The following is a 25,585-nucleotide window of genomic DNA, read 5'->3' on the forward strand; positions in this document are numbered from 1 at the left end:
AAATAAATCGAAATCGGTAAAATAAAATCACTGATGACGTGTATTTATGTTTTGCCTTATTTCATTTTAGTTTAAAATACAGCCGTTTAAAGAGGGGGGAAAATGGTGTTTGACGATTGTCAGCTAAGGTCCTGATGATACATGTATATTTCTTTTATTTATTTATTAATAAATCTGCCTTATTATGAATTGCGGCTTTATTTATTTATAAATAAAAATAAATCAAATTGACACTATGAAAAAATATATGCATATACTATATAGAGATTCCGATTCTTTTTCAACACATGATAAAAAGTACAGAAAGTAATGGGGGAGGGAATGGGCATGTTGCCGATAATTGTATAATTACTTGCTATCCTCCTGTGCATCAATAAAATTCAGTCGGATGACAACGATCCATATGTCGTAATTTTGCACACGGTGTATACTGAATTCGTCACAATGTATGATTCGTTTCTTAAACAGTAAGTTATGAAGAAGTTTCCTCAGAGATTTGTTGTCGTTATCTTGGGATTTTTCGGACTCCTTTTCTCGTTTTCTTCGAGGACATGTTTTTCTTTAGTTATGGTTTACGTTCTACGTAACAATCTGTCTCAGACAAACTCTCTGTTTAAAGAGGTAGGTGTTATTTGATTTAGCAGACCATCATAAGAATGAAATGATATTTTTTTTTATCAAAAATTAGAATTTATCATAAATAAACATGTATTTTATGCTTCCGTTAAGATGTATGAAAATCTACATTCATAGATCCCTTAAAACTACACGAGATAAAATCTTTATTTTCATCGTATGGATCAAGTGAATCAAAGATATAAAAATAAATGAAAAAGCTGAACATATCGACGACTTAAATATCAGAACATGAATATTTATTCAGTTTATGACAAGAAACTGTAAAGAATGTTTTAGGAAAGCTTTGAAATTACTCCGTATCTGGTATAGTAAAAAAAAGTATAACACGAGAAATAGAAACAGAGGCATAATATTTGTAAAAAAATAAATAAATAAAAAAAAATCTTGCTCAAAAGTCCGATGAAAGAATGATAATTAAGATCAGAGCAAACATGGACCCCTGAAAACATCAGAGGGGTGGATAGGTGACATGGAGGAGTAAACATTTCCTGTTTCTGTTTTATCTACGGAACTAGCACCATACGTACACATTCTGTGAAGTAATTTTGAATAATGAGAAATTGATAATCAATTATATTCCAGCAAATGTCAAAGTGTTATAATATGATATAATATCTAAATGTCAGATGATTAGGAATTACTGTAAATGCTCATTTAAGTTTTTAAGAATAATGAATGGTTTAATAGAGTCTAATTTGAGCCACCGATTGACTGTATTTAGTGCACACTGTCATCATATTATTAATGTAGGCACTTATAAGGTAATACGGAACTATATGAGGTCGTTGAAAAAAAAAAATCATGTGCGAGATGTATGCCAACGAGAAACATGTATTTGGTACATACCTAAAACGCGTACGGTCGCCGAAGATACATTTGTTGACAGAAAAGTTTAATCAAGTTAATCAGATCTATAAGAGCATACGGAATCATATTAGTTCACACTAGAAATTGATAAATTAGAGCACAAAATTGCAAAAAAAAAAAATATCCAAGAAAGAGTGACGACACAACTGTAAATGACTACATTGTTAATTCATCACATCGGTTTCATACTTGGATATTTTACTAGAAAAAGACGTTAATGGTAACCTAAGAACAAAACTTTATGATAAACGTGATGACTTCAACTTTTCTATCGTCAACTTGCCTTTTTTATGTAGCAATATACCATTAACAACTGCATATGGAGTTAATGTCTCCCAGTTGATTCGATACGCAAGAGCATGTTCTACTTACAAACAATTTCTAAAATGAGACAAGCTATTGACAATTAAGTTGATGAAGCAAAATATCAAGAGTCTCGTTTAAAATCATCATTTCGCAAGTTCTATGGTCGATACAATGACCTTGTCAGCAAATACATTCTATCATTAAGTCGGATATTGACTGACATTTTTCATACAAATTTTTAGGCCATTATTTTCACACTGAATTTTCCGTTTGCCCGATCATGATGAGGAGCACACGGCGGTTGTGACCGGTCGACAGGGAATGCTAACTTCTCTACGGCACCTGATCACACCTCTAATGTTTTAGTGGTCTGTGTTTGCTCTACTCCAAATTTGCATTGTTTTAATGGACTTTTGAACTTGATTATTGTTCGTTAATTATCTTTATATCTCACTTTCCAGCAAAGCATGCCAATTCATGTACGATTCTATCTTAAGAAATCTTGATAAACAAAGTTGCTTTTGTTTACCTGTAAATATAAATGTGAAGATAATTAAACGTATCGGGAGCAGAGCAAAGTTAACACAGACCCCTATATACACCAGAAGTGTCACGGAGTGAGCATCATCTTTTGATCGGTCACACCCATGGGCGTTTTGTCTTGATCGAGTTAACGAAGTATACAAAATGGGTTTGAAAATAATGACCTAATAAATGTAACAAAACCCCGTCAGTCAACATCCGACCTATCGACATGCATTTGAAAACAAGGTCATTGTAATCTCCATATAATTTGCGAAATAGCGACTTTAAACGACATCAACATCAACCTATTTGATAGGAGCTTGCCTAGGTTAAGAAACTTACATGCTCATTTGGGAGACGTAAACACCTGACCCTGGGACCATGAAACAAATTTAAACGTAAGTCATGGTTTCAATCATATATAAGTTGTTCATCATTTGTGACCTAGAACTCCTTATTTACAGAAAACAGCAGTGTGATGATAAAATTTTGAGAAATATATTTATTTTTTACTGTTTGGTGTCTAAAGTATTTCAGCGCGATAAACAAATTTTTGACTTAAGCTTAAGATGTTTCATGATCCCGGTGCCTGAGCACATATACAGGTGATAATCGCGCATTGCTTCATAAATAAGAGAAGATAACGATAGAAAAATTGAAGTAGTCCTACGTAAAGTTTAGTTATTAGTTTGTCATCAATGTACATGTATATATCTAACAATATATGAAACAAAAGTATCAGACTCTGTGGTGTCTTTTATTTCGAGTTAATGAGGAAATCCTTTCGACGCGTAATGGATCGGATATAAAAACCCAGGTTCATAAGGTCGGTGGTGTTTTCCGCGAGGACAGCTACAGGATTTCTAACCGATTTAACCGATTTCTATAGCCGAAAGCGTTTTATTGTAGAAAGACCGGGCCCTTTGCACAAAATCCTAATATTCAATGACGTCCTCTGAATCTCTGAAAACAAAATCGTAAAATCAACAGTTTTCCTCGAGAATACACATAGATATTGTGCACATATAATCATGTTTTTTTTCTTGCATAAAAACAATAAAATCTTTAAAAATATTTAGAAAAACCCCATAATTCGCAAAAACTTAATAATGATAAATGAATGTTGATCTTTTTTCAAATCTTGATGACCGGTAACGGTAGCCTAGAGGTAGGGCGTTCGCTTCGTGATCGGGTGGCCCGGGTTCGATTCTCGTTCTTCGCTCCGCGTCGTAAACAAAGGCAGTGACTGTTCCTTCGCCAGCCGCCCAGCATTAGAAGTAAAAGTTACTGGTCTCTCGGATAAGACCTTAAAAACTGAAGTCCCGTTTCACGATAGGCTCTGGCAAGATAAAAAAACCTTCACTGCTCAATGGCCCTGAGTGTCGAATATAGGTCTAATTTGAGGTCCTTCATCGGTATACGGTGACGCCTCTATATGTGTGAAAAATTCTCGAATGTGACATTAAACAACACACAAATCAATCAATCAATGAAATCTTAACCTTTTATTTTCCTAACCCTCTAAGTTATGCCAAAAATTTAATATCTTTAAATATTATGCATCAAAATTCATCACAGCTGTTCTTTGTTCATTAAAATAACACAATTGACTAACCTAGGATAGGATTACATGTACATGTAACTCGTTATGAAAACAGTTTTTGAACATTCCATTAGAGTAGTCGCGGTCGCCCACGTGGCGCAATGGTTAGAGCGTCTGCTCTAGAGTCGCGAAGTAAGGAGTTGATCCTTACGTCGCGGGTTCGAATCCCACTGTGGGACGTGGAGACCGGTCCTTCGGATGAGACCGTATAAACCGAGGTCCCGTGTCGCAGTAGGTGCTGGCACGATAAAGATCCCTCACTGCTCAATGGCCGTAAGTGCCGAGCATAGGACAAAATTTGCGGCTCACCACTGGCAAGTGGTGGCGTCTCCATATGAGTGAAAAATTCTCGAGAGGGACGTTAAACAAAATACAAACAAACAAACAGAGTAGTCGTGAATAGGACTTCATAGATTAGGGCTCCTCTTTATCGCTTTTGAAAACGCAAATTGCGGGATTCGACGTTCTTTTGTGTCCTGAGTTGCACCCAGATTCCCAGTGCTATTGATTAAAAGGAAAGCATTCACAAAGAAGGCTCACATAAAGCTCATACTAGCAATTATGTACATGTACGGTGATTTTCGTTTCGAAGAATCATTTCAGTCTTGCGGTTCATGACGGCCAACCTGCCAAAGGCCGACTTTCAGAGACACACGGCTACCTAAAAATATGAATCAAAGTATGAGAATAAATTGAGGCCACGAGATATGGCTTTTCCCCTTCTACTGCTATAATGACAAATAATTGAACAATAGTATTGATGTCGAAAAAATATTCTGCTTTGGTGTAGATTGAATCAGAAATCACCGACTGTAAAGTTCAATAATAAAATAAAGAGAAATTTTGTAATATAATGCTTTTACAAACAACGGTTTAAAAAAACCCCTTGTTTTGGTATGAGTGACGAGTGTGTGTTTGTGCGAAACGTGCCTCTTAGACGTCTCTTGTGAGGGGATGCTCTGCTTTGCGGTACCATTGTTAATTTTAAAATTGCACAAAATTGTTTGCCTAATTGAACAATATTTACCTAAGTTTTGTAATCAATTTACAGTGCACAGTCAATGGCACCTCATGGGATCTTATTCTACCATGGAATCCGTCCATTACACAGTATTTTAACACAGTGTTTTTTGCTGGCTATTTCCTAACTCAGCTACCAGGAGGATACCTTTCCGCTCGATTTTCCTCCTCAAGGTAAAGAGAATTTTCAAGAGAAAAAACTACAACCGTATTTTACCTTAACTTTTGAATGACTTATCTTAACAGCCATTTTTTTTTTAAAGGAAATGGATAACATGTTAATTTTCATCAAAGAGCTTGGATATATTTTTTTCATGAATTCAAATTTAGTTATTTCTTTAAAATGAAAGATAGCGAGAAAGGTAACTTTTTCTATAAATACATGTATCAGTAATTAAAAAGGCAATATTAATACAATACTATGAAAATACTAAAGAAAGAACTAAGATGAAACCTAAGTGTACATGCGGACAGACAATAAAGTAAGACTTTGATTTATTAATGCATGTATGAATAGAGGAACATATCATCTCAAAAATCCGTCTTTCACCAGGAAACATTTTAAGCATTGCACTTCACATTGAATCCATTTATCTATTTCAGAGTCTTTGGAATTTCTCTCCTAGCAAGTGGTTCTCTAATGATTACTTTGTCCTTTGTGCTCAAATACGGTACACCTATTGTGTATACTATTCGCCTAACCCAGGGTCTTTTTGAGGTAGACATTACTTTCAAAGTTTCAGAAATGCTAAAAATTAAGTTTACTTTCGATTACATTCTTATATATTCTACATTAAGACGAAAATGTACATATAATTGTTATTCAGGGTATGGCCATACCTGCACTTAATGGCGTTCTGTCGGCTTGGGCACTGACTTCAGAAAAATCACGAATGGTCACATTCACCTATTGTGGTACGGTTATGTATAAAAATTAACTCATCACCTTATTGATAGGCATTTAATACATATTTTAGGTGGCTGGTTGTATTCCATATTAATTTGTTAATACATTTTGAAAAGAAGCTTAAATTTAAAATTAAAGAGGAGACAAAATAGAAATAAAATGATGTCATACTCTTTTAAGGAGCCTATCTCAGTCCCGCTGTGGCGTTCTTCATTACTGGAGCAACAACTTGCTATATAAGCTGGCACTCCAGTTTTTACATCTTTGGTAAGTGATACAACGCTTACATCATAGGAATTTGATAATAAATATGTATATGTGCAAAGAAGTAAAAAAAATTATCTATTTTTAAAGACAAAAATTACAGTATATCATGTACAGTTCAGATACTTTTTATTGTTGCTTTATAATTTTTTTGTAGGAGGACTGACTGTTTTATTTTCCATTATATGGTTTTTAGTTGTCCATGATAACCCTTTATCAAATAAAAATCTGTCAGAAGAGGAACGGTCTCTATTTGAGATGGATGGTCCCATAGTGGATGAAAGCTCAGAGGAAAAGGTTTAATTTTAGTTCTTAAATCCCTGTTGTATTCACGTACAATAAGAATTTTAGATTTGGATAGGACTTTTTTAAATGAGCGTTTTGTATCCTTGCAAGTTTATATTTCATGCCTCATAATGATTTGACTAATTTTAACTCCCAAATCTTTGAAAAACCCCATAATTCTTTTTGAATGATGCTATTTTTGTTAAAAAGAGTGGTGTGAGGAATATCTCACAGTTCTTCTGAATACTAGTATCTTATTTGCTTACATGTATGCAAAATCAAATATATCTAAAATGCTAGAATTACATACCTTATTGTGCAAAATTGGCATAACCAAACATATTCTGTAGAATGATTTCCATCTACGAGAATTTAATTTTTTTTATACCAAGGATGTATAGTAAATTGAGACAAAATGTAGTAGTTAAAACTTAAGTATACACGAAACAATATTAAGAAAATCAATTCTTTTAAATCTTACATTGTAGAATCTTTTTTTGTAATGGTAATGTACTTTATCCAATGGTGCCAGGGATGAGACCACAATTGCAATGGAATGTTATATATGTTGAAATGTGAAGAAAAATTGTCGAAGTCAGCAAATCTTATTTATCGTAATATAAAAAAGTATATCTTCAAATTGTCAAAAGAATATGAAAGCATCTTGTAGCGACGACTTAAATTGACATTTCAAAAGGACAGGGCTATCTCTTAAGTTTTTACAAAAAGGAAGGTTGGAAAAAATCACAATAAGCGTCTCATAAATACAAAAAAATCATTATATGATACTCAGGTGACCGCAGAGGCCTATGTGACACTTGTATGATTTGAACATCTATACTACTATATTAAAATAATAGACTCGAATTTTTGGCCTTTAATACCGATGAATCGGAAGAGTACTGTCTTTTGTTATATATATTTTAAACATAACTGATACTTGAAGATTACCAATTTGTTTTTATTTTTTCTCAATTAGCCTTCGCTAATTAATAATCAACAAAAATTCCACAAAAAATCCCGGAAATCATCTGGACTTTTTGGATTTTACAATCTTGCGCGTGCGCATTACATTCACGCTAAATCACGGTGTTCAAATCAGAGAAGACAAAAGAAGTACTAAGTAGATAATTATATATTTGTTATTTTATAATTTCTCTAATAAGAAATAAGAAAATAAATAATCATAAATATATATATGAAATCATAAATATATATGAACAGAATATATAGCAAATTTCCAATGAAAATTTACACGTATTTGTATTATCTTTCTGAGTTTATCCATACAAATGTGATATTGTGTCCACGTGGGTAATCATTCGCCATCTCGGAGACACATTTATTATATGTTATTATATCTCTGGCCATCTCAACGGGGGCAAAAAGCTCATGATCGTAGGAGCAATATTAATGTAACTACCCGATTTTATTTTATCCTTCCTTTCTTTTATGCTTTTTTGAGGGGAAAGGGGGTGGTGGTGTTACAACTCCAGCTAGAATCACATCTTGGTGAAGTAAGCATTCTTTTTCCGCCAAAAATTACAAGAACATTATTTTCATTTCTTAACTTTGAAATAAATCGAAGTAATTAAATAACGTCAATATAACCGATATTTTCAATTTGAAATGTGTCTAAATGATTGCAACTTGAATTTGTTCGCCATGTTTACTATTACCTTCACTGCTGAAATTTATAACGCGGTAAATATGAAACATAAACTAAGGGCAAAGAAATATTTGATTCCATGCAAAAAAATTCACATTATATTTCTTAGAAGTGCAGTGAAATCAATAGCATTATTGTAGGTTTATAGCTTTATTATGTAAATACATGTAATGAACTCTGACCCTGGTCTGTCAACAATACGGTGAACACCCCCTGCAATGCTTGCGCCGTGCATTTCCCACGTGAACCATCAAAGAAAGCTTTATATTTTTTATATCTAAATTCACCTCTAAAAATTTCTTTAACTCTAAAAAAAGGTGGATGAAATATGTAATTTATTGTTATTGATCTTCAGTACGTTATATAGAAGGGACAGCCTGTTCTTCTAAATATGTAAAGGTTGTCATGGTAACTACGCTTTATAGGTATCAGCAGTGCTGAACTCTTTGTTGTTGTCATATTTTCAATGAATATCCATAATTTCTTTTATTAAATTTGTTTGGAAAGGTGAAATTTATGTAAGCTCCGGCGTGATTCTAACTCATGACTTGATTTATAGCTAACTGGTGGTCAAAGCCATTCTGCGCTATGCCGTTACGCAACAATTTTCCAAAAAAAAAAAACAACAAAAAAACAAAAAAACAAAACAAACAAAAACAAAAAACAAAACAAAACAAAAACAAAAAAATCCCAGAATTATATTCACATTCATTGTTTATCTCAAAAGTACCTTACAATATCAATGTGTCGATGTATCTATTTTGTAAATATCTGATATGCACATGGATGCATTCATAACAATGTCAACCCGTGCACGCACGGGTCAAAGTCTAGTAATATTAAATATATAAACCTCACTTTTTAGCACACCCTGAGCCAAAGACTCAAGTGAGCTTTTCTGATCAAAATTTGTCCGTTGTCTGTCGTCGTTGTCGTCGTTAACTTTTCACAATTTCATCTACTTCTCCAGAACCACTGCGCCAATTTTTACCAAACTTGCCACAAAGCATCCTAGGGTAAAGGGGATTCAAGTTTGCTCGAATGAAGGGTCACACCCTCTTTCAAGGGGAGATAATGAAGAAATAGTGAAAATTTGGTGGGGTGTTTTAAAATCTTCTCAAGAACCGCTGGGCCAGGAAAGATGAAACTTATGGAAACGTCTTCAGGTAGTGTAGATTCAAGTTTGTTTAAACCATGAAACCCCCCCCCCCCCCCAGGGTTGGGGCGGGACCACAATGAATGATCAAAATTTTACATAGTTATACATAGGAAAATATTTAAAAATCTTCTTCTCCAGAACCACTGGGCGAGGAAAGATGAAACTTATTTGGAAACATTCTCAGGTAGTGTAGATTCAAGTTTGTTCAGACCATGATCCCCAGGGTTGGGGCGGGACCACAATAAATGATCAAAATTTTACATAGGAATACATAGGAAATTTCTTTAAAAATCTTCCTTTTCAGAACCACTGGGCTTGGAAAGATGAAACTTATATGGAAACATCATCAGGTAGTGTAGATTTCAGTTTGTTCAAACCATCGGCCCTTTGGTTTGGGGCGGGGCCACAATGAATAATCAAAGTTTTACATAGGAATACAAAGGAAACATCTTTAAAAATCTTCTTCTCAAGAACAGCAGAACCATGATTAAACATATTTATATGGAAGCATCTTCAGTTAGTGTAGATGAAGTTTGTTCAAATCATCCCCCCTTCCCTTAGCGGTAGGTTAAAACCACTTATAAAATACTGAACTCCTAGCCAAATGCTCAGGTGAGCAGTGTGGCCCATGGGCCTCTTGTTATTGGATGAATAAAGGATTTTTCCTCCACAGGTTAAAAATGTACCTTATCGGAAGATATTGACATCACTTTCTGTAACAGCCATATTTGTTGGAAATTTCTGCCGGAACTGGATTTTCTCACTGCAGGTCTCCCAACTTCCACAGTACTTCGCTGATGCATATGGAATGAATGTCGCTAGTGTAAGTAATTTTTTTCTGGACCACCGGGAAATTGTGAAAATGAATAATATATATAATTTACTTTAAGATTTTTCACATTGGAAACATTTACCTCAGACAGAAAAAAAACTTAATGAATTTAATGCTCTGATAATACATATCACAATTTTATGTGCTCCATTTTCCAGATAGGATTTTTAGCTGCCTTTCCAGAAGTTCTGATGGCCATTGTAGTTGTGATAGGTGGTATCTTCATAGACATGATCATAAAAACAGGAAAAGTCGGCACAACCGTCGCGAGAAAGATTGCTCAGTGTTCTGGTACCCCTCCCCCTCTCTCTCTCAAATGTTTCTTTTCCGTATTTCTCAGATTCAATGCTTTAAAAATTTCATCACCTATTTTATATTAAGGGTTTGGGATTGAGTCCTTGTGTTTACTGAGTTTGGTCCTCGTAAGGGATTTTAGACTGGCCACCGTAGTACTTTCCATAGGAATAGGTATTAGTGGAATGGCCATATCAGGCAAGTCTTACTCAGAATAGTTAAAAACGTATACATGTATAGCCTGAAATCTTTTGTTGCTTCTTAGTACTAGACAATTATCGGGATTATCGACTATGAACTTTGAATTGTGCATAAAAATTAAAAAGCTTATCTTCTAGAGGCCCATACAACCTGACAATTTTGTTGATCTCTGTAGGTTATCAAGTGAATGCTCTGGATTTGGCCCCTCAGTATGCTCACATTGTAACAGGATTTACCCGGATCAGCTGCATTGGGTCCATGTTTAGTATAGCCGTGGCAGGCTTACTAAGAGAAAAGGTGGAATAAAAACTTTTTCCCTCTCTCTTTCTCTCTCTCTCTCTCCTAAACCCTCTCTTGCCAAGACCCTCCAAGATAAGAAAGAAAAATTTTTCTTTAACTGAAGAGTGATAGTGATAAGAATTAATTGTTAGTATCTTAGGGCATTAAGATCGGACATTGTAATTTCATTCGGATTCAATCAATGGTTTAAAGTTTAGAATTTTTCTAGAAATATACCAGTTTGAAAATTCAAATACAACTGTAATTGAGGTTCTAAAATTTATGATTTTTTTTCCGCTGTGGAAATTGATGGTGAAAGGCTATGTTATTGTAAAGAATTATTATTTCAGAATATTGAGTCTTGGCAGAAAATATTCCTTATAGCTGGAACAATTCATTTGTCTGGAGTTATTTACTATGCAATATTTGCTTCTGGAGAAATACAAAGCTGGGCGGAGACAACAAATCTGACGTCATCAGATAGCACACTAAAATTGACATCACATCCTGTATATGAGTATGGGTCAATTTCACAAAGAAAAGATGAGATAAAGGAAGATAAAGGGTCTTAATAATTGTTTTCTGTGATGATCTTTGTGTACTTTTGTATTATTTTTCTTATTGATAGAAATTTATCCATTATATGTTTACGATAATTCACATTATCGATTTCGATGGCCCAGTCATAATTTTATTTTGTCACTATATATTTGTTTGAAAAATGCTTTGTAAAAAATATTTGTAGCTTTTTTTATGGAAAGAACATCATAAAATGTAGGACGTTTTTGCAATTTCTTCACATTATTTCAAAATATTTGTAATCCCCCGCTTGAAAAATGGGGTATATAGAGATGGGGGTGTCCGTCCTTCAATTCGTATCACTTGGGGATAACCATACCTTATCCGCAACTACTCCTTTACCACAAAATGAAATGAGAATCTTTATTACACAGTGCCACTTTGCTCCTCCTTTTTTACGTTTAATTCGATCGGACAGATATTTGGGGATTCCCTTCGTAAAACATCGACATTGCCATTCTTTCTATAATATTGAGGCTACCATCTCTCCTCCTATAATACTGAATAAAATTTAAATAAGACATTAGGAAAATCTTTTCATGTATTCGAGTTACCCACGAAATTACGTCTTCATGAATAAGTAAAAGTTTGATTACCCACAAACATCGCCCCCCACGAATTAAAATGATTCCACAGTATTCTAAATTTCGATCGGAAACAGAACTAGAGTTTCCCATAGCAAAACATGGACAGTACCATTCTTTCTGTGAAACTGTGTGTACCATTTCTTATCCGCAACTCCACCTTTACCACTGAATAAAATTTGATGAGACTTTCATGGAATCTTTATTATATTGCTTCATTGTGCACCTTTTATTTAACGTTTAGATCGGACATATATATATTGCGTTTGCCTTAGCAACAAATTGACTTTCCTGTTATGTTCATATGGGAGCCGGGATATCATTTTGTGAGCTCAATGCTCAGAGTACTTCTAATTTTATCTGTAAGCGTTGTGGTGATATCATATTACAAATGCGGAATCAAATTACTCTGTTTACACTTGTTTTATGCTGAAGCACTATTTTGTTGTTAAGATTGGTGATAGTGGCAAATAGGAGTGTAGTCAGCACTGACATATACAGACAAGTAATCAAATCTACCTTCCGAGTTGCTGCAAGTGACCCCCCTCCCCCCTTCAAAAAAAGTTTTGTTGGTGCTTGATCACCCTTTTTCTTCTTGTTTGTGAGCAAAATATTTTCCTTTATCAGTTTTATCTGCTTTATAAACAATTATCGAATTGCAATTACATGGACCCTTTGTAGGGTTATATAAAACTCAGGTGACCGTCAAGATCCTTGCGCCTCTTGTTTAAACAACTGATACAATAACTTAGACGACTTTTCATACAAATTTTCAATTTGTATGCGTATCTTGTCTAGGAGAAATAAAGTAAAAATTAAAATAGAATTACTCAGTCCTAGGACATAAATGTTTTATCAAGGTTGATTATCTCATCTTGTCTGCTATCAATGTTGACTGATAAAGTTTGAAGCATTCTGAGTATTTTTAAAACATACACTTTTCATGGAAAAGGGGATAAAGAAGCAGTTTTGAAGCATGAGTATTGAAAGACAGTTTGTAGCATCTAAAATGAGAGAATAATTACAGTAAAGTGGAGTCGGCTAAACACAGTTTTTCCTAAATATTCTGCATATACACGACAAAAAATTTAATTGAAAAATAAATCCAGCTTAATGATGTAAGATCATCGGTGAACTCAAAAGACACCACAGACTCTTCCACATCTCTTTCATGGACTGGTTATAAATGTTAATGGAAAACTAATTAATAAACTATGTGATAGAACAGACGACTTCAACTTTTCCATCGTCAATTTCTTCTATTTATGCAGAAATATTCCACTCTCCATTATGTTTATATCTTCCAAATGACGCAAGAACATTTGCTACTTAGACTCACTTTTAAACCAAGGCAGGCAACTGACAAATATGATGTTACTACAAACTCATTTAACGTTAGCAGTTTGCAAATAATATGTTCATTATAATCTTGTTTGCAAATACAACCTACGTTTGTGTTGTTGTTTAACTGACATGTTTAATACTATAGTTTAGTCATTGTTTTTATCATAATTTTGACTATGAATTACTCCATTTATCAGATAAATACAGAAGGTCACGGCGAATGTGACTTGTTGACAGGGGATACTTACTCCTTATAGGTACCTGACCCTACATCTGGTCTTTCCCCTTTCTTTACGTTTGGGATTGTTTACAGAATTTTTTAGATGAATGGGAAGATAACGAATGGCGATCATTCTAAAAAATCATAATGCAAATTATGAGCAAAGCCAACATGGAACTTCGAAAACAGAGGTATGATCAGGTACCATGGAGGAGTAAGTCTCCCCTGCCGACCGGTCGCCATGTGCTCTCTGGGTAAATGGGAATTCCGTGGACAAATCAATGTGAAATAATGACCTTGCAATTTGTATGAAAAATGTCAGTTAACATTCGACTTAACAACAGAATGTAATTGCTAACAAGGTCATTGTATCGACCGCAGAATTTGTGAAATATTGACCTTTAAATGAGAATGTTGATATATTTGTGTCATTAATAAAGAAGGTGAAAATAACGAACGATAAGATAATGGTCGATCTCAAAAAACTACAAACAAAATAAATCTGTGAACAGAGCGTAAGACATAGAACCCCGGAAATTCCATAGGTGGGATTATGAGACTATAGGAGCTACATCCCCTATCAACCGTTCCATTCGCCGTGAACCCTATCTAGTGATCAGGTAGACGGAATATTCTGCAGTCAAATTTAGTATAAAAACAAAGTCCTAGCAATGGGAATAAAATATGTCAAAGCACGGCACATTGATATGTTATATTTACTATCAAAGTCTTTATAATGACCACAGAATTAACGAAATGCTGACTTTAAACGAGATAGTTTGAAATCACTGTAACATCAACTTATTTGTCAGTAATCTGCCTCGGTTTCAGAATTGATAGTACTCGGAGTATGCTCTTAAGCCTGAGTATCGAATAAGTTGGTAGACTAAAAAACCATATACAGGTGATAGCGGAATATTACTACATAATAAGGAAAGTTGACGTATTTGTCAATAGCCTGCCTCGTTTTAAAAATTGTTCGTATGTAAAACAAGTACTTGCGTATCGAATCAACTGGGAGACATAGTCCATATGCAGGTGATTATGGTATATTGCTACATAAATAAGGGAAGTTGACGATAGACAAGTCATCAAGTTTATCATAAAGATTAGAGAGTACAGTTCATTATCTTGAAAATAACTGCCAATGTTTATAATTATACGGTTTCCTTCAGATGACACATCACATATCCATGAAATAATTCATTTGATATAACATATTTCATTAAAAAAGACTCCGTCAAAGGCATAGAATTGTCGCTACACTATATCTTCATTTGTGGAATGAGAGTTAAAAAGAAATCAAATGTACGCTGGACCTAGATTGTGTTTGTGTGTGTGTGTGTCTTGTACAGTTTTATTGTTTGACATACATGTACTTGTGTTCTTGTTTTAGAATTTAAAACAGGTTTAACGACATGTGTCCAAATTTAAAATAAGTCATTTTATTTTCTCCTCAAATACTAGTAGAAAAAAGGCGATAAAAAAAAATCAAAATGGATTTTTTTTTCAGTGGTAACAATATTTGAACAGATATTTAAGTTACAATGAGAATATCAATACCAACCTCAATTATCAGTTTTATTTAAAATGAGGTTTATCAACCTTTGTGCAATTTGAAGCTTATCCACTTCTAATTTAATGTTCAAGATTTCTATAGATTACAGCGATGTATATAACAGTTCATAATAAAGACCAATCCTGTTCAACTTCCCAATATCGGCAGTTTGACAATGTTAGTCACTGTGACATTTCGAGTATTTGAAATTGAAATATATATATATATATATATATATATATATATATATATATATATATATATATATATATATATATATATATATATATATATATATATATATATATATATATATCGAAGTCAGTAGTTTGGGTGTGAGAGGAAATTCCAATTCATGAACCAAACAAACTCTTTTAACCACTACACGTATCTAAATACAACACAAAAGTAAAAGACAGATGAATTCATATGAAAAAATTACATCCAATTTAATGCTGGCTTTCATTACATAAAAACCTTAAAGTTAATCATTACTTCCAATAACGATTCCAATGATGCAGAGACCAATATTTCTTCTCGTTGAGGGAACGGAGAAGACATGATTAAATTCGCATACAATCTCGGTAAAATGTTTTATTATCTAGCATGAGGATATTTACTTGAGTACAATAAGCAATTCCAATATTTATACGTCTTGACAATTTATTTCTATTAAGATTTGCTTTCGACATTGTAGAGGAATTTTTTTAAATCTCAATTTTCAACTTTCAGTGTTTCTCTTTTAAAATTTAATATTCTTCAAAGACAAGTTTTAGGATTCATTTTAAATGTTTTAAATGCATTTATGCATGTCTGGATGTTACGATTACATTTCAAACTTACAACTTATTGATACAGAATATGTGCTATCGCATTGTTGGGAAAAATGCACTTTGTGGATCGAGGGAATAGCAACATATAAGCCTTTGTGTGGAAGATTTGGTCGAATACTTCAATTTCAAAAGATAGAAAGAGAACAATGCTTTTTTGAAACACGGAATCGATAGCAATTTTAAAAATTTCTTGTAATTCCGCTCTATTCATTAAATTTCCATTTGAATAAATAAATATAAAAAAGGTTTCGTGTATTGAGAGATGAAATATATGTATTTGCTGAAGCCACTCTTTTAATTCGTTGGTCTTTGAGTCAGCGATGTCAAATGTTTGTGCCTTTCAAGTTGAACTATGAGAATTCTAACTTTTGCTTTCCTGCAGTTGGTTTCAGGTATGTATGTCTATCTTTTTTATTTTTTAAAAAAAAAAAGAAAGGATGTTTTGTATTTTAGTGCTTTACAAAGAAGTGAACAGGTTCATTAATGCATTTCTAATCAATTAAAAAAAAAACATTCAAGTGATACTGTACAACCAGAAAAGATCTACATGGATAAGTAAAATCTGCATTGCTAAATCCATCATAGACTTATTTGAGTATTTAAGAGCCATTCTCTGTAATGACTTTAACTTTTATATAGGAGCTGTGGCACGCATAGTCTCAGAATTTATCCAAACTCTCTATAATAAAAGTCTTTGATAACGTAAACTCAAATCAGGCAAAAATTGGTTGCTACGTGTCATGGTTACCATAGCAACATGTCCTAAAGTTTCAAAAATGGTATTTTTCAACATGTTCAGATTCCCACAGTTAACGTTTGCAGCAAAGCAAACAAGTGGCAATGACTGTTTCTGAAAGTTAAAGGCCTGATGTCTTAAATGCATGATAAACATGTTTGGTAAATCAACTATTACATACGTTACTATGGAAACAAAGTTTTCAAAAGTAATAATTTTGTTCATTTAATTTTATAAAGTCATACACTTAAGAATAAAAACAATTGTAGGTTGAAATGCAAGCAAATAATAGACAAGAAATCCTTGTAACATATACCAAGGACGAAATATGATATTTCATATAGGCTGGCAATGGTTGCCATGGTTTTAATACCACAATGGGATTTTTAACTTACTCTCTTAATGTTTTAATCTTATCCTATCTTTTTAAAAAGCATATTTCTATATAACTGATGATCAATTTTTAAAGGCGTTGGTGTGACCCTAATTTTTACATTTCAAAAAATTCAAATTCAATTCTTTAAATAGAGCGTTGCTATGGAAATTAACCGAAAAAATATGCATAAAATCTTTAAAATATTCTGTTTCCTTGGATACGTACCCTTGTATGTAGATTCCCAAAACTTTTATGATTGATATAAATGAACAACTAACCTGACTTTCAATTTTGACTACCACCCAATCTCTAACTGGATGCAAATAGCTGGCACATAGGATTTAATATTGATATAAAATTAACAAAATCGAGCATTTTCCCTTCTTGGTAACCATAGCAACAGTGTTGTATATTTCAACAAACTTTATCAATATATGATATTCAACTTTAGTTCTACCTGATAAATACTATTCAAGGTGAGTCAAATAATATGTTTCTTGATTAAAAGGTAAGTAAATTCCTAAAGCAGCAAAAAAATATCACTTTAAACAACTGGTACGTTGTTTCCATGGTTACACTGCAAAGTAACAATTAATCCCAATTTTTCTTATGTTGTCGGTGTTGCAAGGTCCTAAGGATGTATATGTGCCAGTCATGAATTTTATTGTTTTTCCTCAAGATAGTAGCAATAACCCAATCTTAGCAACAGATTTTGCATGGATACACTGTGTTACCATGGCAACCATAAAAGTTATTTTTAGAATAATATTGCCAATACCTAATTACTTAAGGTCAAATATTTTTATTGTTTTTCTTTGGTTGTTGATTGAGTTTGATCATGTAACATCTATCATTAGTGAATATTGAGCGTTTTTCAGCATTTTTCAGCATCTAAAATGTATTCCAAATGTACCCATGGTTACCACTTAATTAGAGATAAATTCTTAATAGTTTCTTTATAACATAAGTGGTGACAAGGTGTCAAGTTTTTGTGAGAATAGTTTGTTTGTTTTCCTTACTCTTTATTAAGGCTTAATAAAGATTCAAAGTAGCTGAAAATCTCAATTTTTTCAACTTTTCTGGCTGTTACCATGGCAACCAAGACACATAGCAACGAAATTTTATTTGATATATGTTTATGGTGTCAAGTTGTAATAATGGGCAAAGTTTCATCAAAATCGGTGACCATGCGTGGCAAAGAAGTTTAAGTGCTTACAGAGAATCGCTATTTAAAAATTGATAATTGGTAACTTTATAAAGACAACATATTTTCAATTAAATCAAAGAACAAGGTACGGTTTCAATACAAATCTTGCCCTGTGTTTTTCTTGAAAATAAAAGTGATGTAAAAAATTAGAACTCATGCTTTCTGAATCATTAAAATTCCATGTTGAAAGATCATACAAATCATTTTTCTCACATGACCTTCCAAATGCTAATTATGACGTCATAAACTTGTGCATTTTCCCGTAATTTTCTTAAAAAGTTGCAGAAGACGCCAATTTTCAATGGAATATTCTTTCAGATAATATTGCCCACAGGTATCGCCCACAAAGTTTTTAAGATATGTGATTTTTCAAACAAATTTACACAATATATCCGAAAATTAAAGTGGGCGATGGATGTGGACAATATCTTCTTAAGGAAAATAACCCTTGAAATGAGTCATTTTGAGGCTTTTTCTGTCTAAAATAGAGAAATGCATCAAATTAATGACGTCATATTTCAAGAATGGTACTCTTTCATGCCATATTCTTTCCTGATTTATCACAGTCATATACTCAACATATATTCAAGTTAGTTTCAAAATTTTTTGAAGACATTCATTTTTTCGGGCACAATAAAGCTAAAACCGTACCTTCTTCTTTTTCCTTTTCAAATATATTCCTTATTTTCATTTCAGAATTAGTGGACTTTACTCCGCATATGTACAAAATATGCAACAATTTTAAAATGTAGATAAAGTGATAAAAGAAGCCCATTATAATTTTTTTCATCGAATTCTTTTTTGTAATTGATTATTTAGATAGAAAATATGTTTTTTACAAGTTTTACATTACAGAGCTTAATAACATATTGGTCAAGACAAAAAAGGTTCCTGGTAAGTCTTTAACATTTATATTAAACTAATTTAAATACGTTTATAAACGAACATATTTTTACAACTAAGTGAATTATTGTCCAAAAGAATGATGTTTTACACAGAATACAAACAGTTCTTATGGTTACTACAAAGCATTTTTACTTCCCCCCTCTCTCTCTCCAAACGGATCCGTCACCAGAAAATTCATAATTTTAATTTTTTTATTGAATGATAAGCAAATTTGACAAAGAAACTTATACGTATTCTTTCGTATTTACAATAATAGGTATCCAAGATATGAAAAAATACTTATGTAATAAATCTTACATATATGAATTGACAGTTTATTACGGCAATAAATGGGCGAAGGATTATTTCCTGTACTCGACGAAAGAGACCTGGACCGATGCTCGCAGTGACTGCAGCACGATGGGCGGAACTTTAAATACCGATTTGTGGAACAAACCTAACCAGTATATTAGAACCAAAGCAATTGAAAATCATTGGTAATTTTTTGTTTTTGATAATTTTTTTCCTGAAAGAGGTATAGCAAAGAAAATTTTACTCAAAGGATCTTTAAAACACCTCCTTTGAAATATGATTTCAGCATTTAAAGAACAGTTTATTCTCTTAATTATTTCATATGTTTTTTTTTTCTGGTATTTGTAAGAGAAAATAAATAAATATTCTTTTGTTGCAAATTAGACACTTTAAAAGTCTTAAATCGAAGATCTGTGAGACTAACTGGACGGTAGGTTTAAAAGGCGTCGGAATGTCTTAGCTACTCTCTACCAATTAAAAGTTACCTTGTCATAACGGCTGAATAATATTCAATGAGGAGGATAAATTCATTGATGAACTTCATGCAGAGGAGAATCAGGCATAAGGAGATAAAGACAGTTTTTGCTTTTTTCACTTTTGAGGGGTACCGTCAAATGAGTTTCAATAACTCATGAATTATCAAATTCAAATCATTTTTTGATTACTTGTTGATTGAAAATGTGCTGAAATGTTTCAATACAATTTTGAAAAGTACAATCGAAAAAATGACATTCAATCATTTCAAAAGCGTACATTGCGTTTCTTTTTCCCTTCATTATAGAAAAGAAATAGAACAGAAATACAATGACCTTGTCAGCAAATACAATCTATCAGTAAGTCGAATGTTGACTGACGTTTTTCAAACAAATTGTTCGGCCATTATTTTCACACTGAATTGTCTACGGATTTTCCCGTTTTCCCGATCAAGACAAGGAGCACAGGGCGGGTGAAGGGGAGGCTTACTCCTCCATTGCACCTGATCCCACCTCTGGTGTTTTTTAGAGGTCCGTATTTGCACTGCTCCAGATTTGTATAGTTTCGATGGACTTTTAAGCTTGATTACTATTTGTTATCTTCATTTTTCCTACAATCGAATTTTCAAATGATATTGCTAAAGAAAAAAAACGCTTTTTTTTTGAAAAACAAATCCCGATTGAAATGAAATCAATTCCAACTGCGATTTCGATAAAGCTAAAATGAGCTTATAAAGAAAAGTTTGCTCGTTACAGGGTATCTTCAAACAATCTATGGGTTGGACTGATTAAAGGTCCAAATAGCGACATCTGGTATGAGGACAAATACGTGGAAAAATGCCAAATTGCAACTGACGATACCATATTTTCTGGACAATCTTACAGCAATCTTCAATGCGCTGCTTTCAACATTTCCATTACTTCTTCCACTGATAAATCGGAAGTAATTTATGCCACATCCTGCAATGAACATCTTGGCTTTATTTGTCGAATTAACTACGGAAATATCCCAGATATAGGTAAACCACTCCTTTGATTTACTATCCTTTAACTGAAGCATTTCTTATTTCTTTGGCATTTTTTCTTAGGTTTTCAATAGTATGATCAAACATTTTTATTTACATGTTTCCGCGAACAAAAGAATCATTGGAAATAAAGGATTTCCAAAAAAGAGGGAGTCAATAAAACATATTCAACAGATTGTAACAACGATGAAAATGATAAGAAAAACAATCAAAACAAAATTGAAACACCCTCTAAAAAGAGAACTACATTAATAATAGAAAACAAACAAATAAACAATCACCCCCCCCCCCCCAATATGTACATGTATGCAATTTACCTCTCTATTCTTCTGATTTTCAGGTGTTGAATATTACAACCGCTCAGAAATATCAAGAGCAAGTATTCAAATTATGAACCAAATCACAGAAACAGCAAACTCAGAAACATCCTGTGCCACTCTAGCATTTACTTACAGTTATTGGTGTTTTGCTGCAACGTTTGACTTTGCAAAAGAAAAATGTCTTATTGAATGTTCTAAATACCCCCTCCTCCAAAAAGATATAACGCTTGTCTCACCTTCAAACAAGACTGTTCTGGTGCGTATTCACAACAAAGGTATGAACCACAGATGCTATAATTTAATTTTTTTCCCCCAAATGAAGAACATAACAAGATGTTTATAAATATAAGTTAAATGAAGAAGCATTCTGAGTGTATTGCTTAAGCAATACTTGTCCCCTATAGGCAAGTGTAATCCGGTTCCGACGGACAGACAGCTAGATAGACAGACTGACAGACAGGGTGGAAATCTATAGTTCCCTCCTATTTCTCCGTTAGAGGACTAATAAGTTTAATCTTTTTATTCGAAATGTTTCAATATTAATGTCCTATAAAGTGTTATAAAATTGTATAGATTTATAAGGGTGGTGGTACTAATGGAGAAATTCGAACATTATCGAAAATCTTCAATTTCTTTATATTTTAGTGATTACATATATTTGTATAATTTACAAAAAAAATGTAAAACTATAAACCAATACATGCATCAGTTGTTCCTTTGGTTTGCACTTTGAAATTAAACTAAGGAGTAAGTAAAATTGTGAATAAGTTTAAATTCATAAGAGGAGATAAGATGTTTAAAAAGAGTCAAAAACTTGTATATTTAGAAATAACATTTAATTTGAATGTGAAAAAAGTATATGGTTTTTGTAAGGTAAGTTTGTCCTTGATAGATTGGTAAAACAAGGTGCAATTTTCCTTTTTTCATTTTTATAATCATATTTTCATTATTCTCACGAATAAATGTTAATATACGGAAATCAAATAATAAAAATGAAGTTAAAATTTCATACTAACATAAAATCAATGAAAAAAACCCACTCGGCATAGATAAACAGTTTGAACTAGTTGTCTGGAACAACTTAACCACTACCTGCAATATATGAGGGTCTTTAAAGAAGCAAAGCAAAATGCGATATAAAATAAAGAAAAGCAAAGAAGAAGTTTCTTTAAATTTTTAATCCCTCAAAGTATTCTCTGTTAATCTTTACATTTGTCTAAAGTCTTTGTATCCATGATCAAAACACCTAAGCATATTCTTTTTTATTGATGCTCAAGAGACACTGATGAATAGCACTCTCCGTGTTATACCTAAATTGTAAATTCTTCCTTAGATTGTTTTCTTGAGTTTTTTGGAATAAAAAGACCTCACGAAGACTGAGATCTAGCGAATACGGATGATGGCCAAGTCCTGTAAATATTCCTGCACATGGGATGTATATCTCTCACTTGATTTGGTATATACGCAAGAGTATGCTGTACGTATGAACAATTTCTAAAACAATGTAAGTTATTGACAAACAAGCTGATGAAACAAGAATACCAACAGTCTCGTTTAAAGTCATCATTTTATAAGTTCTTTGAGTTCTATGGTCGATACAATGACCTTGTCAGCAAATACAATCTATCATTAAGTAAAATGCTGACTGACGTTTTTTCATATTAATTGTTAGGCGATTATTTACACACTGAATTGTCGACGGATTTTTCCGTTATTTCCCGATCATGACAAGGAGAACACGGCAGTTGTGACCGGTCGGCAGGGGATGCTCACTCCTCCATGGCACCTGATCCCATCTCTGATGTTTTTGGAGGACCATCTTTGCTCTGCTCCTGTATTGTTTTAGTGGACTTGGAGCTTAAATACTGTTCGTTATCTTCATATTTCATTTCTTCAAAATTTCCGTTATATCTCTATGCTTATTTTGCAGCAGCGTTGTCAGACACGAGAAAATTAACTCATACACCGGTATTTGGACTCCCCTCACAGAAAAGCTGCTGAACTTTCCTCAACGCAATTTTAACATAAAAATAACCATTGATGGTTCTTCCTTTGAGTGTGGGTTCGTGTATTATTGAACCTCTTGACTTAAAGAGAAAAACTGTATAAGTCATGTTTGGAGCTCTGGCTTCTCCTTGCAATATTTTTTCTCTTATTCTAATTTTTAATATTGTTCTTTCTTCCTTTTATGCAATAAAAAGTACACCAATGTTTTGGCACCCAGTACTCAAGTTTATCATACCTTCTTTTAACATTTAACGCATGTTTTCTCTTAGGCATCTGTAAGGAAATAAGGCACCCATGTGATATAGAAATATTTTCAGATTCATAATTCCCTTGTCAGAACCTGTGATGATGAAATGTTTAGTGTCTTACTAACTTCTTTCACGTTAAATCTGGCATTTACAGATATCATGTTGCTCACAGCATCGACATGTTTAAGTGTTCCTAAAGATTTTGATCGACCAGTTCAACTTGTAACACTCCTTTTCCAATTTTGGATGATTTCTTAATCCATCTGAACACTGTACAGCGTGAAAGGCTTGTCTTTTCAGATATCATATCATCTTTCATACTGGTTCTTCAGCACTTTTTGTAAGGAAGCGCAGTTTTTACGAGTTGATGGTATCAACTCATGTTATGTGACTTGTAAGGGATTTCCCAATGTATCGCAACTAATAATAGTTTCGTTTGAGTATTTTGCGTACAGGTTCTTGTATAATATTGGTTTATTGACAATTTTCATGATCTTTAGAACAGGAATATGTTTCATGATATGCTTTGAAGGGTTTATAAACTGAAACATGTATTATTAATTTTATTGGAATTTGTGTCAATCCGCGAGAGAAAATAGTGTTGGCGAAATGTGGTCAACAAAAGTGACATGTCGTGCAAACATTTTTTGATTTATAAATCAATAAATGTTTTTTATAATAAGCTGCATTTTGAAAACAGATTTTTAAAGAAAATTCACAAAATTGAACGTTGTATAAACCAGGTTATTTTTACAAGATTGACGTGCTGGTGGTATATAAATAAACTAATTCTTGAGCTGTTATGCTGTTATGAACAGAACAATTTTCCTGCGTTTGTGATGAATCGTTCAACACAGAGAACACTGTCTATGTTTGAAAACAAAGCGAGAAGTTTGCAGTAAAGAAGGTCGAAGTAAATCAATTGCTAAGCTTAAAGGGAAGAAATGAGGTGTATCAGTGATCACTGATGTCTAAGGATAATGTTTTTGTAGTTTTCACAATTTTATAGATAATTATGTTTTGGACATTTTATTTCAAATACACTCTTACGTTTGTATCTATTAAACATATAATAATTTGAGCTCACCACACCAAATTCTTAATTCTAAACGAAGTATGTCCGTCATCCATCTATATGTCTGCCTGTCATTCTGTCATTTTGTCTGTTTTCATCTGAACGTTTTATTTCACATTTTGTACTTCTCATTTAGACCTAAACTGCGGAGCTAGTATATACCAATCCTTCCACAAAGCATCCTTAGGGGAAGGGCTATATGTTTGTATGTTTAAATGAAAGACCAGTCTCAAGACCATAAATAGAGAACAAACATGAGTCAAAATTTAGATTTGGAATTTCTAGCATGTAAAATAAGTTTCAAGTTTGTATATTTATTCAAATGCAATCACATGGTGAGATTTTTAAATATGAAAATTATTTCACAAATTGGACTGAACTATTTTCACAGTTTCTGGTTTTAGATCCCTTCTCTTAAAACAAGAGGCCCATGGGCCACAACGCTCACCTGAGTTACCTTTTGCATTGCTTTTGCTGTTTTCAACTGATTTCTCCTCCCCCACCTTGTGTTACTTAACGTGGCCCCGCCCTTCCCCCAGGGGTCATGATTTGAACAATTAGAATATACACTACCCCAGGATGCTTCCACATAAGTTTCAGTTTTTCTGGCCCTCTGGTTCTTGAGAAAAAGATTCTTAAAGATTTTTACTACATATTTCAAGTTAAAATTTGGATTGTCTATTGTCCCCCCGCCCAACCCCCTGGGGTCATGATTTGAACAATTTAGAATCTACACTACCCCAGGATGCTTCCACATAACTTTCAGCTTTTCTGGCCCAGTGGTTCTTGAGAAGAGGATTTTTTAATGAACCCACCCAATTTTTGTATTTTCTTGATTATCTCCCTTTTGAAGGGGATTTGGCCCTTCATTTTAACAATTTAAACTTCCCTTTACCCAAGGATGATTTGTACCAAATTTGGTTAAAATTGGCCCAGTGGTTCTTGAGAAGAAG

At 33.2% G+C, this 25,585-nt stretch overlaps 1 protein-coding gene across 1 annotated transcript; it reads left to right on the forward strand.

The window, feature by feature from the left end:
- The first annotated feature begins 419 nt into the window (after positions 1–419).
- LOC133192192 (vesicular glutamate transporter 2-like) lies at positions 420–11,536 on the forward strand. Its single transcript, XM_061328157.1, has 11 exons — positions 420–621; positions 4,992–5,134; positions 5,564–5,678; positions 5,788–5,875; positions 6,048–6,134; positions 6,289–6,428; positions 9,918–10,067; positions 10,235–10,367; positions 10,458–10,568; positions 10,747–10,868; positions 11,201–11,536. The coding sequence occupies exons 1-11, from the start codon at positions 475–477 to the stop codon at positions 11,420–11,422; spliced, it is 1,458 nt and encodes a 485-aa protein (XP_061184141.1). The 5' UTR covers positions 420–474; the 3' UTR covers positions 11,423–11,536.
- Positions 11,537–25,585: the final 14,049 nt, after the last annotated feature.

This window comes from Saccostrea echinata, unplaced genomic scaffold, assembly GCF_033153115.1.
Source record: "Saccostrea echinata isolate AGI-Se365-2 ecotype Australia unplaced genomic scaffold, CSIRO_AGI_Sech_v1 ptg000025l, whole genome shotgun sequence".
Lineage (NCBI taxonomy): Eukaryota > Metazoa > Mollusca > Bivalvia > Ostreida > Ostreidae > Saccostrea > Saccostrea echinata.